The 18,088-nt window shown below is 42.4% G+C and overlaps 1 protein-coding gene across 1 annotated transcript in view; it reads right to left on the bottom strand.

The window, feature by feature from the left end:
• LOC306875866 (FERM, ARHGEF and pleckstrin domain-containing protein 1-like) overlaps positions 1-18,088 on the bottom strand; it is a 49,173-nt gene that overhangs the window by 29,276 nt on the left and 1,809 nt on the right. Inside the window, exon 2 of the mRNA XM_079426617.1 lies at positions 17,426-17,613. Coding sequence (XP_079282743.1) covers positions 17,426-17,596 — 171 coding nt within the window. The 5' untranslated portion in view covers positions 17,597-17,613. The remainder of the gene's footprint in view (positions 1-17,425; positions 17,614-18,088) is intronic.

Below are 18,088 nucleotides of genomic sequence, written 5' to 3'. Positions count from 1 at the left end.
CCAGAAAGCACATCCTGTTTGCTTTAATTTTTTTTAAAGGCACAATGTTTTGTTGTTATTGTGAGTGCACAAAAGTAAACGTAGAGTCTTTACAGATTTGAAAGATGTATTACTCTTATCTATATGAGGTCGATAAATAATAGGTGAGCGTTTGGATGTCCTGCCCGATGTAGCCTACTATATTACCACATAGACCAGCCGTTAATGATCCGTGTGACTTCGCCAATGTGGATTTTTATTTATTTATCTATTTATTTATTTTCTGCGACTAAGCAACTAATAAAATTTGGGTCGACCAAGCCTACTATGCAGACTTCTATTTCGTTAGATGCAAAGTTGTGAATTTGTCTGTTCACACTCAAAAAGTTGCATGATGTGTCAAAATTACAATGAGAACATTTTTTAGCCAATGAGGACTGATGGACCTGTGTAGTGAAACACAAGAAACCAACACCAAATAACCCCAAAAGCATCTTCTTGCTTGTTGTCAAATATTTAGGACAGAAACATAGAATGGATAGAATTTATTGCTTGTTAGGATCTGTCCTGTTCTACAACAGCTCAGACTGACTACCCAAACAATATTCTGACATCACCAGTACAAAATTTTACCCTGCCCCCTTCTGAGGAAACACAAGTCTGAGCAAATATCTGCAGAAATGACAGTGAGATCTGAAACATTCCATCCGGTTCCCATGGAAGATTGCACAGTTTCCATGGTTATCATAACCAGGGGGCAAGTAACTCCTGATCTCACTGCATAGAGACACACCATAAAGACAAAGACAGAAAGACAGAGGTCATAATCACTAAAAAAATTCACAAGGGAAAGAAGACCATCAGAAAGGAAAGCTGAACAGAATAGCAGAAGAGGGTAGAAAACAAAGAGATAGTTCTTAAAATAGCTGCCTGGCTTTTTATTCAGGTCATTGTAGATAAAAACGAACACATACAAAAATCAATATTGAAAATATTTGACAGTGACTGTCATTATCCTGGTCTGTGCACTTATATCTTAAAGATCTCAGGAATTACACTTCAGAATACTTCAAAAACTTGGTAGTATAATTAATATACTTTAAAAGAACAAATGTAATGTTTTCAATTTCAGACAATTAAATGTTAATTGCAAATGTAAAATCAAATGTCAAATTAAATATCACATTAATGTTAAAATTATAGTCAGGTACTAGGGTGAAGTCAGCTAAAATGGGCTACATTTTGGTAAATGACAAATAAGCTATGCATGAGATCGTCTCAGGTTACGTATGTAACCATGGTTCCCTGAAGGGAACGAGACGCTGCGTCGAAACGCATATGGGAACGCCTTCAGCGTGACCAGGCTCTGAATATGATGTGTAATCAGTCAAACAAGGGCGAGGCGTCACGGGCGGGGTGACGTCACGACCAGGAAGCATATAAGCACGTGCGGCGGAGCCGGCTTCAGCTTCAAGTCATGAAGCAAGCGCTGGCAGGGATGCCGGAAGTGTGGCAACGCGACGCAGCGTCTCGTTCCCTTCAGGGAACCATGGTTACATACGTAACCTGAGACGTTCCTTTCCAGGAACTTCGAGCTGCGTCGAAACGCATATGGGAACGAGATACCAACGCCGCCAGACTGACAAGTCCCTGCCTGGTGTCAGGACGAAAGGACAGAGGAGCCGGGAGTGGCTCGGATGTCGAGGTCATAGAACCTAACGAAAGTCAGGGGCGTGGACCACCCAGCTGCGTTGCAGATGTCCTGCATGGAACACCTGCCCAGAAGGCCTTGGAGGCCGCCACACCTCGGGTTGAGTGCGCTCTGACTCCCACCGGCGGGGGGAGCTCAGAGGCCTCGTATGCCAAAGCCATGGCACCCACAATCCACCTACTAAGAGGAGGGCTTCGTAGCAGGAAGACCCCTCTTAGGCGGACCATAGCACACGGGCAGCTGGTCCGCTTTCTCCACAGGGAGGACCTGTGGATGTATGCGTCTAGTGCTCGCACTGGACACATACGGTTGTGCTTCTCCTGGTCTGGCTCCCCGAAGGGAGGAGGACAGAAGGCCTGCAGTACGACCGGCTGTGGAACGACCGATGGGAACTTCGGAACATACCCCACGCGGGGGTAGAGGAATACTTTCGCCGAACCGGGCGCAAAGTGAATAGAGGCCGTAGTCAGGGCCTGAAGGTCACTCACCCTCCTCAGAGAGGTGATAGCCAATAAGAAAACGGTCTTGATAGTGAGGAGTCTCTCAGTTATCTCCTGAATGGGCTCGAAAGGTGCATTGCACAGAGCCTCCAGAACCACAGCCAGATCCCACGTAGGGACGAGATCGTACCGGAGGCCTCAGCCTCAGCGCACCGCGGAGGAAACGTGTAACCAGGGGGTGTCTACTAGGGCTGTATACCTTGGAGAACCTGGCGATACGATACATACCTCGATACACAGGTCACGATTCGATACGTACCTCGATACAGAGCTGTCTCGATACGATTTGATACAATGTGACACGATTCGATACGATTCAATAAAAATACATGGGCCAGAGCCAATTGGTTAATGCTGAACACATTTACTCAACAAACACAACTCTGCATTTTTCTTCAATTTATTGAAGACAAAAGTGCATTATAACAAAGTGCATTTTGCTTAAATATTTGCAACTTTAAGTGCTCTGATTAATTGTACACAAATTGTATTAATCTGGAAATTACCACAAGTCAACATTTAACTTTCCAAGGGTACAGTGTGAGCTCACACAAGCACAAAATCTTCTTCTTATTATTCTTAACTTCTTATTAAATCTTCTTATAATTCTTTTTTGTGACACCATGTACTGCCATAACATATTTCACTATGAAATCACTTAAATGCTACATCTTGCTTTAACATTTTCCATGAGTTTTTTGAAACTCGCGGGCGCCGCTGCGCCCCCTAATGGCTGGGCGGAGTATCGATACTAAAGGATAGAATATCGATACTGTATCTTTTTTTATTATATCGGTATGTATCTAAGAATCGATATTTTGAGCACACCCCTAGTGTCTACCCACTGACTGGCCACCGGTAAGGGCGTGGTATGACGAAATAGCTGCCACGTAGACCTTAACAGTGTAATTGGTTACCCCTGCGGAGAAACGGGTCTGCAGGAACTCCAGTACTGCACCAACGGGGCAGTTGACTGGGTCGAGCTGGCGGTCCCCGCACCAAGAAGTGAAGAGCCTCCACTTCAAGGCGTACAGTTTCCTCGTAGAGGGAGCTCTGGATTGGAGGATGGTCTCGACAACCTCGGTTGACAGACCGGAAGCTATGAGCTGTGCCCCCTCAGGGGTCACACCAACAGTTTCCATCACTCCGGGCGAGGGTGCACCTCGGTGCCCCCGGCCTGTGAGAGGAGGTCCCTCCTGACGGGCACTTCCCACGGAGTGCCGTCGAGGAGAGATATCAGGTCCGAGAACCATACTCGGCCCGGCCAGAACGGTGCTACTAACAGTAGACTGACCTCGTCCCGGCGCACTCTCTTGCCAGAACTCCAGGGAGCAGAGCGATCGGGGGGAAGGCGTACAGACGGAGCCTCGGCCACGTCTGTACCATAGCGTCCAGTCCCAGAGGAGCTGGAGGGGTCAGCGAGAACCAGAGAGGACATTGTGCTGACTCTTGAGTCGCAAAGAGGTCCACCTGGGCCTGGCCGAAAATACCCCAAATCTGCTTCACCACCTCGGGGTGAAGCCTCCATTCCCCGGGCCTCAGCCCCTGCCTCGACAGGATGTCTGCTCCCACATTGAGATGCCCAGTTATGTGCATAGCTCTCAGAGATAAGAGCTTGCCCTGGGACCACACAAGGATCTGGTGTGCCAGCTTGTACAAGGGGCGCGACCGCAGACCTCCTTGGTGGTTGATGTAAGAGACCACTGCCGTGCTGTCGGTGTGCACCAGCACGTGGTGATCTCTCAGGTCTGGAAGGAAGTGCTTGAGTGCACGGAACACCGCTAACATCTCTAGCCGATTGATATGCCACGTCAGGTGGCAACCTCTCCACAGACCGCGGGCAGGGTGGCCACTCATGACCGCACCCCAACCGGTGAGGGAAGCGTCCGTCGCTAGCGAGACGCGGCGACAAGGAGCTCCCAACACCGGGCCCTGGGACAAGAACCAAGGATTCCTCCACATGTCGAAGGCACGGACACAACGGCGTGACACTTTGACAGCGCGGAGTGAGTTTCCCCTCAGGGAGACCCCCTTGGTCTTGAGCCACCACTGTAGGGGTCTCATGTACAGCAGGCCAGAAGGTATCACGCTGGACGCAGCTGCCATGAGCCCCAGCAGTCTCTGAAACTGCTTGACAGTGAGTGACTGGCCTTCTCGCACTCTCCTGACTGTAGTAAGGATCGACTCGATCCGAGCAGGGGACAATCGTGCCTGCATCGTGGTCGAATCCCACACCACGCCTAGATAAGTGATTCTCAGAACTGGAGAAAGCACACTTTTCTTGGCGTTCAGTCTCAACCCCAGTTCTTTCATGTGGGCGAGAACGACATCTCGATGCCGAACCGCCAACCGCTCTGATTGAGCGAGGATCAACCAATCGTCGATATAAATGAGTATGCGGATGCCCTGAAGCCGCAACGGGGCCAGTGCCGCATCCACACACTTGGTGAAAGTGCGGGGTGAAAGTGCTAGGCCGAAGGGAAGAACCCGATATTGGTACGCTTTGCCCCCAAAGGCGAACCTCAGGAACTTCCTGTGAGAAGGAAGGATGGAAACATGGAAATATGCGTCTTTGAGATCTATCGTGACAAACCAGTCCTCGGACCTGATTTGAGTCACGACCTGCTTGATAGTAAGCATCCTGAACTTCAGCTTTCTGACTGAGCGGTTCAGTAGACGCAGATCCAGTATGGGCCTCAGCCCTCCATACTTCTTCGGAACAATGAAGTACCGGCTGTAGAAACCGGACTGGGTCTCGTGAGGAGGAACCAACTCGATGGCTTCCTTCCTCAGCAGAGTACCAATTTCCTGTTCCAAAACCAGAGTCTGCCCGGGGCGGACCGCAGTCATAACAACCCCGCAGAACGGCGGGGGTGGCCCGCCGAACTGAATACGATAGCCTCTCGCTACGGTCTGCAGGACCCAAGGAGACACATTCGGCAGCCGCTGCCAGGCTGTCAAATGCTCTACTAAGGGAATCAGTCTCTCGAGACTGACCTCTGGTGCAGCCAGACCGCTGTCTCGAAGCGGCGCACCGGAAGGAGGCACGTGGCCTGGCTGCTGGGGCGAGTTTCTCGGCTCCGCGCTGCCGGGCGGACAAACCTGAGAAATATACTCGCTGGGACCGGCTGTGCCCTGGAACAGCGGCAGGGTCAGCAGACAAGTCCCTGGAGGGCACCGAGGGGAGACGGTCACCGTGTGCCGCGGTGTAAGCCGCTCCACCCCAGTAGGGGTCGTCCTCCGTAGTCCTGGGGCTCACCCGTCAGGACCTCTGAACGAACCAGACCCTGCAAGGCAGGACCCAAAGAGACACATTCGGCAGCTCGCTGCCCAATGATCTTCTAAGGGAATCAGTCTCTCGAGACTGACCTCTGGGTTCAGAGAAGCGGCCAGACCGCTGTCTCGATGCGGCGCACCGGAATGAGACGCGTAATCTGGCAGCTGAGGCGAGTTTCTCGGCTCCGCGCTGCCGGGCGGACAAACCTGAGAAATATACTCGCTGGGACCGGCTGTGCCCTGGAACAGCGGCAGGGTCAGCAGACAAGTCCCTGGAGGGCACCGAGGTGAAGTGGTCACCGAGTGCCGCGGTGCAAGCCACTCCACCCCAGTAGGGGTCGCCCTCCGCGGTCCTGGGGCTCGCCCGTCAGGACCTTTTTCGCGAGGAGCTGGTATGCAGAGGAGGCTGCGCCCGCCCAGCAGCCACCTGAGTTTAGAGAGCGCGTATACCCTCTGCCCACCAAAGATGTTGTAAGCAGAGCAGGAGCCTTCAAAGGCGATGCCATAGAGGGAGACAGATAGCTCGCAAGCGTCTGTTCAACCCGCGGCATCGCCGCATACCCGCGCTCATTCAGTTCCCGCGGGAACGAATGGCCGGGACGAAAAGATTTCACCCGCGATCTCGACACCTCGGTGAGGAGATCGGGGAAAACGGAAGGCTCCTGTGTAGAAGTAGCTCTCTGGGGCGAGAGAGGCGGCGAAACCTCGTCAACGCTCGTCACATCAACCTCCTCGAAGGACGCAGCGTCAAGCCCTCGTCTCGGGGGAAGAGACCGCTTCCGAACCGAGAGACGGGGCGCCAGATCAGGCGCGGGAGGAGATAGGGACATGCCCGTCTGACTCTCGCCAGCCAGATCAGCCTTTTTCTCTTTTTTTCTCTCTGCAAGCCCCACGAGCGCAGCCGCCGCTCTGCCTTTTTTTTCTCTCTGATTTAAAGGCAGAAGCGGGACCGGCTTTATTCATTTTATGCTTGTGCAAACACTGCAGCTTACAAAGCTCATAGTTATATCATATTGGGGTGACAGAGGCGGCGAAACCTCGTGAACGCTCGTCACATCAACCTCCTCAGAGGAAGAGAGACAAAGCATTGAGCCCTCGTCTCGGGGGAAGAGACAGCTTCCACACCGAGAGACGGGGCGCCAGATCTGGCGGATACGGGAGGAGATAAGGACATGCCCGTCTCACACTCGCCAGCCAGATCAGCCTGCGAGCCCCACGAGTGCAGCCGCCGCTCTGCCTCGGCAGCAGCGGGACCGGCACCGCGTGGGGAGCTCGCGAAGGCTCCCTTCTCGAAGAGAGCTCTCCGGGTGCGGAGACCGATTCTGCGTGCTCCGCACCCAGGCAGACCACGCAAAAATCGTGTGTGTCCTCGCTCGTGATATAGCGAGGGCAAGGATGCACACACGACTCAAAACGTGGTCTGAAAGCTTCACCCCTGAGCTTGCCCTTGGCTTTGGCATGATACTGAATGCTTTCCACTTAAAACTAGGACAAACAACAGTAAATAAGACTGACACACACAGAGCGCTTCGCTGAATGACAAAAAGCTGAAGCCGGCTCCGCCGCACGTGCTTATATGCTTCCTGGTCGTGACGTCACCCCGCCCGTGACGCCTCGCCCTTGTTTGACTGATTACACATCATATTCAGAGCCTGGTCACGCTGAAGGCGTTCCCATATGCGTTTCGACGCAGCTCGAAGTTCCTGGAAGGGAACTAATGATATTCTTATAAATTAGCATGGGTCTCTTGAACATTTATATTTTTTAAATGTGAAAAAGTATAAAAGTTTTAAAATTATGTGAGTTAGAGTATCAGCAGGTACCTTCTTGAGCCACGGCACAACATTCAGGTAAAATGGGACAGGTGTTCAGTTAAAATGGGCCAGTATAAAAAGAGAACAACACAGGTAATTTCAACTTAAATCATTTTATTTTTAACAGTAAATTGACACTGTCTTTTGTGTGCCATAGCAACACCATAAATGTATTGCATTAGAAAGTTGAATGAATATTTAATTAAACAATTCAATTAAAAACTGATCATGTTGTATACGTGTGTGTTTCTGAGCATTGGTGTCTTTTGTGTGCATGCATGTGTATGCGTGCATTTTTTTTTTTTTTTAAACTTAAGATTTTGTATGGATACATATCTACAGTAGGGCTATAAACCTATTTTCACCCTCAATTTCTGTGTAAAATTGTGTTTGTGTGTGTGTGTGTGTGTGTGTGTACCTCCTTAACCATATTTTGGGGACAAATTCGTACCCAAAAGTGAGGTAAACCTGTAATTTGTAAAACGGGTTTAAAAATAAACTAAACAAAGTTTTTTTGAAATTGTAAAAATGCAGAAAGTCTCCTGTGAGGGCTAAGTTTAGGTGTAGGGTAGGTGTAGGGCAATAGCACATACAGTTTGTACTGTATAAAAACCATTACGCCTATGGGATGTCCCCATTTAGATAGCTAAGTAAACGTGTGTGTGTGTGTGTGCAGCCGATTTTACTGACATCTTCCTTTCTCTTCTCTCTTCTTGTCTCGCTGTTTGCTTTCTTTGCTTGTCTTCCTGCTATACTGTCTGCAATGCAGTTGTTTTTAAAAGACTGTTAAGATTTTGTATGGATACATATCTAGGCCTGTAAACCTATTTTCACCCTTAACTTCTGTCTATAAGTGTGTGTGTGTGTGTGTGTGTGTGTGTATACAGCCCATTTTACAGCCCATTTTAGTTTATTTTATAAATTAAACTTTTTTTATTTGAAAGAGCATGTCAAAACATTGTTCATAAACCTTTGCTTTGTTGGTAAGCTTACTTATAATTGCTTTACCCTTATTAGTGATTAATGAAATTTACTATGTCAGGCTCAATTACCTTACAATTTTCTCTGACAAGCTTCATGTCACACTCTGCCCTGCCCGCCTTAAAAAAACTCAGACCAATAAATATTATAGTGACATGTCAACAAGTGTTGAAGCAACAATGCAAGATCGGTTATTGTGATTTTCTGTAAATATTTAAAAAGATATGATGCTACAACCTTATTTGGCCCATTGTACCTGATAGCCCATTTTAGCTGACTTCACCCTACATCTGCTTTAGTATGTTAGTCAACACATCAAAATAAGTGTACTTCTGTAAAGCATGGCAAAAGATTTTTAAAACATGATTTGTACTTTAAAACGTTTAATTTGGCATAATGACAAAGTGCACTTTTTAAAGGTTTACTTAAGTATCATGAAAGTGTGTTCTTTTGAAGTACACTTAAGTTGACTTTTATTTAATTATTATATCTGCGTATATATATGTTTTCAAATAAACTTTTAATATTTGAAGTACACTACAACTGCACATTCAATACAATTAAGTACGCTTATTTTACACAAGTGCTGTTGACTTTGATTTGTTACTTGTTATTGCTAGCCAACTGTGGAAGGCTTTTTCTTTGTAGACAGCATTTGATTGGATAAACATTGGGATACATTCCTGAATCATTATCAGTCTGTTTTCCATATATTAAAAAAAATCTGGAAGAGAAAGACTGTGAATTTCAAATGTGTATTTGCAAAAACCAAATACATTAATGCAAGACATGGATTAAAAGCCACAATATTTAAACATTTTGTAGTCACAGTGTTATGTTTTTGGCCAAGAAAGATAAATGCACACATCCGTTTGTCTGTCTCTTTCTTTGTCTTTCACTCAACAAACAGAACTGACCCATTATATCTAGTTAACATGAGCCAAGTCAATTACTGAGAGGTCACAAGACAACAGAAGCGGGTGAAAATGCCTCAGGCATGTGTGGTGTGTGTGTGTAGTATATTCATTAACTCAGCCCTGCAGAAACCAGTGTTCATTCGGTGGAAAAATCACACTGAAACATTTGTTCAGCCCTCTTGGTTTGCAAGATCAGAGATATTTTCCAAAGACAGTCATGTACAGACACAAAAACAGCAAATGGTCTGATATATTCGCTGCTCAGGAGGACAGATTGTCTTTGCTGTGTTTACATAGATATGTCATAACAGATCACATCATATCACACACACACAATTCTCCCCTTCCCCCCGCACACACATGAAAAATACAATACTAATGCTACACTGTTGAAACAAATGAAATAAGTAAACATGATACAGCAATTGCAACTACATATTTAAAAAGAAAATCTTAATAAATTAGTAATTGTGCCACTTAAGGCACATTAGTCCTGTCCAACATTGATTGGACAAAATGATGAAATCAACCTGTGAATGGATTAAAGTTGAGTCTGCAAATTCATCTGGATAGGCAAAGTGTTTTAGCAGTGAAACATTATGTTTCACATCATTAAGAAAACATTATTTTCTTTCCTTTTAAATACCATCCATTCATTAATGAATCAATTTCAATAATGTATTAAGAAAGTCATTTGGATTCCATGATGGTTTTAAAGGATTCACTCTGTTTAAGTTTAACTTTATCTGTACACTGAGTCAAAAGATCATAAAGAATATAAGTTTTTGGCAGATTTTTGTGAGGACACATAAAAAGTTGGCTCCCTTGTGAAAAAGAAGTACACTTAATTGTATTGAATGTTCACTTCAAATCAAATCTTAAAGGAACACTCCACTTTTTTTGAAAATAGGCTCATTTTTGCAGCAGGCTCAATGATATTACGCAGCGCCTGAAAGTAGTCCTCATGCTATCTCATAACTAGTTACCTATCTGGGGACTACTTTCAGGTGCTGCTTAATATCATTGCGCTTGCTGCACCCGTGGATTCAATGATCTATGCTAAGCTACGCTAAAAGTGCTACCGCCAGACCCGGAGATCGGCTGAATGGATTCGAAAACGGTAAAACTCAACTATTAGGGAGTTGGAAAATGAGCAAAAAAAGTGGAGTGTTCCTTTAAAAGTATTTATGAAAAAAACTGTACTTGCAGATAATATAATATTAATGATATAACAGGTGACTTAAGTGTACTTATGGATCCAATATAATAAAAATGAATGATATCTTAAATTATGTGGATCAAGGGGGATTTGTGCTATCCCTGCTGAAAAGGCTAGGTAAAACCGGTGTTCTGTCGATTTGTGCTACCCTGTCAGATTCGGCTACCTCCCATTAAAACAGTAGGTAGTACAATTCGACAACGAAAAATGCTACCTGTTAAATTATGACTTATTAATGTCTACACCTACCACAACCCTAAATCTACCCTTACAGTAATGCAAATACAGTAATTATGTGTTATATTCGCGGTGGGATACAGCTACTGGAAACCAACAATAATTTTTTTTCTTCCTATTAGATTGTGTTTTATTAACGTCTACACCTACCCCAACCCTAAACCTACCCCTTACAGTAATGCAAATACATTAAATATTGTTGTTCAACATGAGAAAAAGGATTAAATATTGATGCATGCGTGCATGCGCAGTAAGCCCCGGTAGGAAAATCTGACGGGTAGGATAAAATGTCAGGACACCGGCATGAATTTTCATGTTAGTCCAAGCTGGTGTATTCATGATTGGTCAAGCATGATTTTTCTGATGAAGCTAGTTGACAAAGCCTTTCTGGAGTGGTTAAGATGCCAAGTAGAATCCAACATCGCACAACATACAGTATATGCCAATGACTACCAAAACTTTTCCAGCAAGATATACTTTTTAAAGCTAGTTTAAAATGTTGCCACGAACAAACACATTGTGCAAATCAATTACTGCAAAGATTCCCAGGAAATATTTGTTATGTATGGAATGCTGGTAAAGTATGTCAGAAAGTCAAAACTAAAGAATGTGAGATAATTGCTGGATTTTCACATCAAATTATACTGTGCAAAGCAAACAGATAGTCAGAATGACTGTGGTCAAAAACAAGATACATTGCTTTCATCACGGCGCATGAGATGATCTTTGTGTTTCAGAGAATGACAGAGAAAATAAAGAGAGAGGAACATTAGTCCTTCCCTGAGACATGACCAAATCCACACAATAAAACTGTGACAATACTATATTTCACTCCAAACACTTTATGAAGATGCAGATTTCACTCTTGCTCCACACAGCTGGCATCATATTTAAATTCACAAAAACAGTTAACCATCTGTTTGAAATGACTCAACTTCTTGCTTAACTAACAGCATGAATTGTCGCCCAAAAATTGTAGAAGGCATAAAAAAATGAACAGAAGTGTACTTATTAAATTTCATAACAATAATCTGTTAATTGCTTCACTAATATCTGCAGCTTTAACAGTATATATTTTTCTGCACATTTTTAACCATTTTCATTTCACAAAACTGAGTCCTAAGGTCTCTATTTACAACTTCTCCATATATTAGAAAAAAATGCATCAAGCCTGTTAGCATCAAAAGTCCCCCTATTAAACTATTCAATTAATGTACGACTTAATGGCCATTAATCATGATGTCAACTGCAGCCTTTCAGCAAATTAACTCAAGAAAGTGGCTAATTTTCTTTCTTTCATAATTTGTTTCGTAAATTTTATGATTTGTTATGCTTTTATGACTTTATATATTAAACAAAAGATGCATGAACAAACATTTAAATAAACAACAGAATCACATTTCAAAAGTTCATCCACCATGAATGTCAGAAACATGAGTGAGATGTCAACATGAGGACAACAGTGGGAACTTTCTGCACACGCTCACAAACACATAACGCTCCATTATACACACACACACACACACACAAATGCTGTCCTGGAGGTCACAGATAAACATGATAAATGCCAAGTATATGCCAAAGTAATTTAGTATACCTCTTCCATCTATGGGCCAGATTAAATTCATACGTGTGGAAAAAATCCCTTCTACCAAGTGCTCTCTGTTCTCTGCGGTGCCTCCTTCTAGCAACAACAAATGCAGCCATTTCAAGCGCAAAGTAGTTTAAGACATGCTTTTTTGGGGCATTAAATAATGGTGCAAGTAGCACAAATGATAGTAAATTGCGCTGCGTGATTCATTTTAATACTCTCCTCCCATAAATGTTACGTCTGAAAGGGAAATTCCTACAAATGCATATTCAACAAAGTCAGGTGCAAAAGTAATGGTGTCCACGCCTTTTCAGTGCTAATTCTTTACTGCGCGTCTTTAGTAAAACATGACAGTACTATTTAACGACAAAAGGTGGTTTGTGGCCGCTGACACAAGCTATTAGTAAATCTGGCCCTAAAAGTGCTTTTCTGCCAGCAGTTTCTTTAAGATTTTCTCTCACCTACATGTGAGTGTATGAATAGGGTTGTGTTTGTTGGCAAGATGTCCTAGTTTTACATCTAAAACTTGTAGCTCCTCACCAACAAGATAAAGGTCAGTAAGAAGAGACACTGGAAGTTTAATGGATGTGTGTCAGTGACCTGATTTATCTTTTTCAGTGCTGAGCTAAAGATGAAATAATACAATTCACAATACAGTGTTTCCACGTCTGAGAATAACTTGGTTCATTTAAGATATTTGCATGAGTGTAAATGGACAAACAATGCTGCTCTTTACTCTGAAACCAGCAGTGCTTATGTTTATTTGCAAATGTCAAAAAAGGCTTGATGGTTCACTGTTTGAAAATGAAGGACTGATAATGATTCTGTTTTTCAGTATAATTACAAACTATTTCCTTATTTTCAGTAATACCACAATAATCCCATCAATACTCTAAATACAATATTAACAGTTATTCTTATTTTGTAGTAATATTAGTCCAAAACAGGCCTAAGAAAGCTAGGGGTGTGTATTGGCACAAATTGGGTGATACAACACATATCACAAATCACAATTTATCACAATGTATATTGCAAAAAGAAAAAAAAAAGAAAATCACAATGTCTGTTTAGTTTAGTTTTTTTTTTTTCAAATTTCATACAGCCCTAATGTGTGGAGCTCCATACAAAATACAGCAAGAGAAAAAGAAGGATAGAATGAGAGAGAGAGAGAGAGAGAGAGAGAGAGAGAGAGACCACACACTGATACTAATGGAGTCAGTATGATGTGTCAGTGATTATGACTCAGACCAGTGTTTATTCAGTTCATCATTACATTAACTGACATATTGATCGAGTCAGTAGGGAGGCAGGAAGAATAACACCCTCTTCAGGGACCTTATCATCTTCACTCAGACACAGAGCTTGAGCTCTTACACAAACACAGCACACATGATCAATAATCAACACACACTTCAGTCAAGGGTGATCCTTCATGCTGGCAATCTCTCTGGCACAATGACTGAGCAAAAAACATGTCACGCACAAGACAGTATATGGCAGTCATTACAATTAAATAGCCAAAACAAGGTGCTTTATGTAATTTTTGACTGTTCTAACGCATAAAAACACCATAATATGTTTGCAGATATTTAGGAAACATGCTAGGTTCACACTTGTTTCTCAAAACAGCAATGCTGCAGCCAGTTATTCTACTTTGAAATGTGTGTTCTGTGTCAAAATGTCTGTTTTTGTTTTGGTCTGTGTGACTCCGCCCCCTGCCAGTTCAACCAATAGAATTTCAAAACCCCTGGTTGCCAGATGGCAGACAACTCAGCATATTGCAGCCATGAAAGGAAGCAAATGAACTGGATCAGAAATCGCAGATTCTACCCGACCTAAAAAAGCCTCAGAATCCATTTAAAAAGCTCTATGACCAGAGGCAACTCATCAACTTGCAGTGTAAAACTCATCGCCTTCCATTAGAATTCCATGGCTGCCATGCATTTTTGTATAGGAATGCATACCTGAAATCTAGATACATCAAAACCCACATCACATACACAACCGTTCAAAAGTCTGGAGTCAGTAAGATTTTTACTGACTGTAAAAATAATATTAATGCCTTTTAATTCAGCAAGGATGCATTAAATTACATTACTGAAAAAGTATCACAGTTTTTTTAAATTTTAGATTTGATATCACATGAATATATTACATTTTAAAGTATACCGAATAGATTGCAATTATTTTAATATACAATATTATTTCATAATATTACAGTGTTTGTTGTATTTTTGATCAAATAAATGCAGCAATATTGAGCATAAGAGACTGTTCAAAAACATAAAAATATCTTACTGACCCAAAAATATTACTTCAAAATCTACAAAATCAAGAGAGTTGACATGTGATGCTTTGCTGTCTCCAGAAAATCTCCAGATTTTTTTTATTTATCTGCCTAATACCTGAAACTCAAAGTAACAATTCCTGATTTTCTTATGAAATTATCACATTTTACTTATAACAAATGACATCTTCCAATTCACCAGAAAAAAATGCTCACACCTCATGTTCAGCACTCAGGTGTGCATTGCAATATGAGGTGTGTGTGTTTGTGTGTGCGTGTGTGTGTGTTGAACTCAGAGCAGCTGAACCCCAGCCAAGCAAACCTTAGGACAATACCTCTCAGCTCTCTGCGGTTTCACAGTTCTGCAATGTTGCAGGTTACAAGAAAAAACCTAACATATAATTTTAGATTTGGTTTGCACATGCATGCTCTATATTTAGCCACAGAACAGCTAAACACCTTTATGAAACACTCTCACATTCCTTCACAAATCAGTCTCACTTACACACACAGCTAATAAAACCAGCTCAACAAAATCTATTAATAATCACGTTCAGCACATATGCTACAGAATGTTTATATTATGAAAATGATAAATGTGACGACCCCGGACCACAAAACTAGTCATAAGTAGCACAGGTATATTTGTAGCAATAGCCAACAATACATTGTATGGGTCAAAATGATTGATTTTTATTTTATGCCAAAAATCATTAGGATTTAAGTAAAGAAAAGTAAATATCATGTTCCGTTAAGATATTTTGTAAATTTCCTACAGTAAATATATCAAAGCTTAATTTTTGATTAGTAATATGCATTGCTAAGGACTTTAAAGGCAATTTTCTCAATATTTCGATTTGGACAAATACTATCCTATACTAACAAAACCGACAATGGAATGCTTATTTATTCAGCTTTCAGATGATGTATAAATCTCAGTTTTTGAAGATTGACAATTATGACTAGTTTTGTGGTCCAAGGTCACAAATATTCCACCAATCAGATCAAATGCCAGCATGTTCTCAATGACAGACTGCAGTCAATGTCTCTTTGCCTTTTGGTATAAGGTATAATGTATAGTAAATAAAAATATACCCACCATTAAGGGCCATTCTTTATTTTGTTGACATTTGCTATTGAAACAAAAATTTGAGGATCAACTATTTTTTTTTATATATTTTGTCAATAACCTGGATTGAAAAGCAATTCAATATTTTCAAAGCCAATACATTCCACAGTTGATGGTTGTGAACGGAATAAACTGACTGTTTACACAACTGAAGATACCAGTGAACCATAATAGAGGAGAACTGGCCCACCATGAGCCTGGTTTCTCCCAAGGTTTTTTTCTCCATTCTGTCACAGAGGGAGTTTTGGTTCCTTGCAGCTGTAGCCTCTGGCTTGCTTAGTTGGGGATACTTCATTTCGTCAATTTGATACTATTTAAACTGAACTGAGCTGGACGATGACATCACTGAATTCAATAATGAAATGCCTTTAACTGAAAATTTAGTGTTTAATCTTATCATTTTACATTATTGACACTATTTTCCTATTTTGATATTGTAAAGTTGCTTTGACACAATCTGTATTGTTAAAAGCGCTATATAAATAAAGGTGACTTGACTTGACATAATCTGCCTACTCCTAGTTTTCATGAAACGTGACATCCTTACAGAAATGCCCACCTGAAGAGCAAAACAAGGCTTAACAGGCCTGTGCTGCAGTCCTACAAATGTGCTGCCCACAGGTTTCCGTGCCAGTCATGTGACTGAAAACTATTAATTGCTAGTCAGAAGGACATTATTATTTCAGATACCACCTGATTGAACAAAAATCTATATACGCCCCTGAGACATTCCTTAAAGGAAACAAACAAAAAACATACTTTTTTAAACCCACATGGACTAAACAGCAACAAAACTTCATAGAGTACAGGCCAGTTCAAACCAAGATGAATGTTCAGTTCTGTTCAGACCAACACAATTCACATGCCAATTTTCCCATGACGGTTATTTCAGATTTTTAATCCTATTACGTCTTCCACCATTTTTGGCAGTACCCAAAAACGTAATCAACGTAATCAGTGTTGTCTACGTTAGGAGGGAAAGTGCGCACATGTACAGTACGTAATCAATGTGCATTGTGATTATCTCCAAAATGGTGGAAGACAGTAACTCGGGGGAGGAGAATTGTTGAACAAAGTCGCTATTATTGTTTTCTTCTTTCGTAGCTTCGCAAAATTGAAGTCGAGCCTTACTATGTTCCTGGACCTGGGAACAATACAGTTGCATTGCTGTCTATGGAGGGTCAGAGAGCTCTCAGAATGCATCAAAAATATCTTAATTTGTGTTCCGATGATGAACGAACCCGTTAAAGGACGTTACGGGTTTGGAACGACATGAGGGTGAGTAATAATGACAGCATTTTCCTTTTGGGGTGAACTAACCCTTTGATGTGGTAAAGCAGCTTTCTTTAAAGCAATAAGCTATATTGTATCAAGTGCTATATAAATAAAAACGACTTGAAACATGAAAATTGCAGAGCTGGTGCAAGGCTATGATCAGATGCTTTCTTAACTGCTGCTTTCTCACTGCTGTCATTTTTGTGCTGTATTTGTTTATTATTAGAGAGGAAAGCGTGCAGTGCATATTTACATATTCATCTAAATGCTGCTCTCAGCAGTGTGAATGGCATCAGGATGTTTGCTAACAGTATATCACTGCAAATTGTTTTAAACTTCTTTTTTTCCCCTAAACAAGGAAAAATAAATTCACTCTGAGTATATCAGACAAATCGCATGCCAAAATAGTACCAATTATTTATGTTGGTCTGAAGAAGCCATATATGTCCACCAAAAAGAGTCTGGTTTTTTTAAACACAACAGCAGAATATTATTGGATATGAACTCACCGATATGTCAAATATCTCCTCTGAGTCATCCAGCAGCACGACTCTGATGGGCACCAGGCGTCCAGGTGGCATAGCAGGCGGTTTGTGTCCGGGCTCCAGGGTGCTGATCCCCAGAGTTTCTGGTGCCCCTAACCTCTGTCCCGCCAACGACGTTTGGCCCTGTTCCACCATGGTCTTCCTGGCTCAGCCTGCACACAACACACACACAAATCACACTCTGACTAACACTATGTGTGTATGATCAGGTTTTTTGTCTGTGCCAAATGTCCCACAAGGATAGTAATAATTACTCAATGCACATATGAAAATGAAGAAGTTGTGTATTGTTCTTGACATGTCAGTTATGTGAAGCTTAAAATTACAGGCTTTTTGGTCTGATGTTTTTGTGCTCTCCTCAGACAATGAACCTATTACGCTGATCCAGCTTCTCATATCTCTCCCTCTCTGTTCCCATCATTTTCACTGTTTATCACACATGCCAGAGCACTGATGTCATTACTTCTAAACTAAGGGTCAACATGAGAAACAGAGGGGAGGAAAAGAGACGGGAAAAGAGAGAAAGTGAGAAGCTGAGAGACTGACAGAGGGTGCAGTCAGAGGAAAATATGAAACAACAAACACTGATCTCTGTGGATCAGATGAGCAGATGCGACCTGCACTCCT

The sequence above is a fragment of the Barbus barbus genome, assembly GCF_936440315.1.
Source record: "Barbus barbus genome assembly, chromosome: 10".
NCBI classification, from domain to species: Eukaryota; Metazoa; Chordata; class Actinopteri; order Cypriniformes; family Cyprinidae; genus Barbus; species Barbus barbus.
This window is presented reverse-complemented; position numbering and strand designations above follow the sequence as displayed.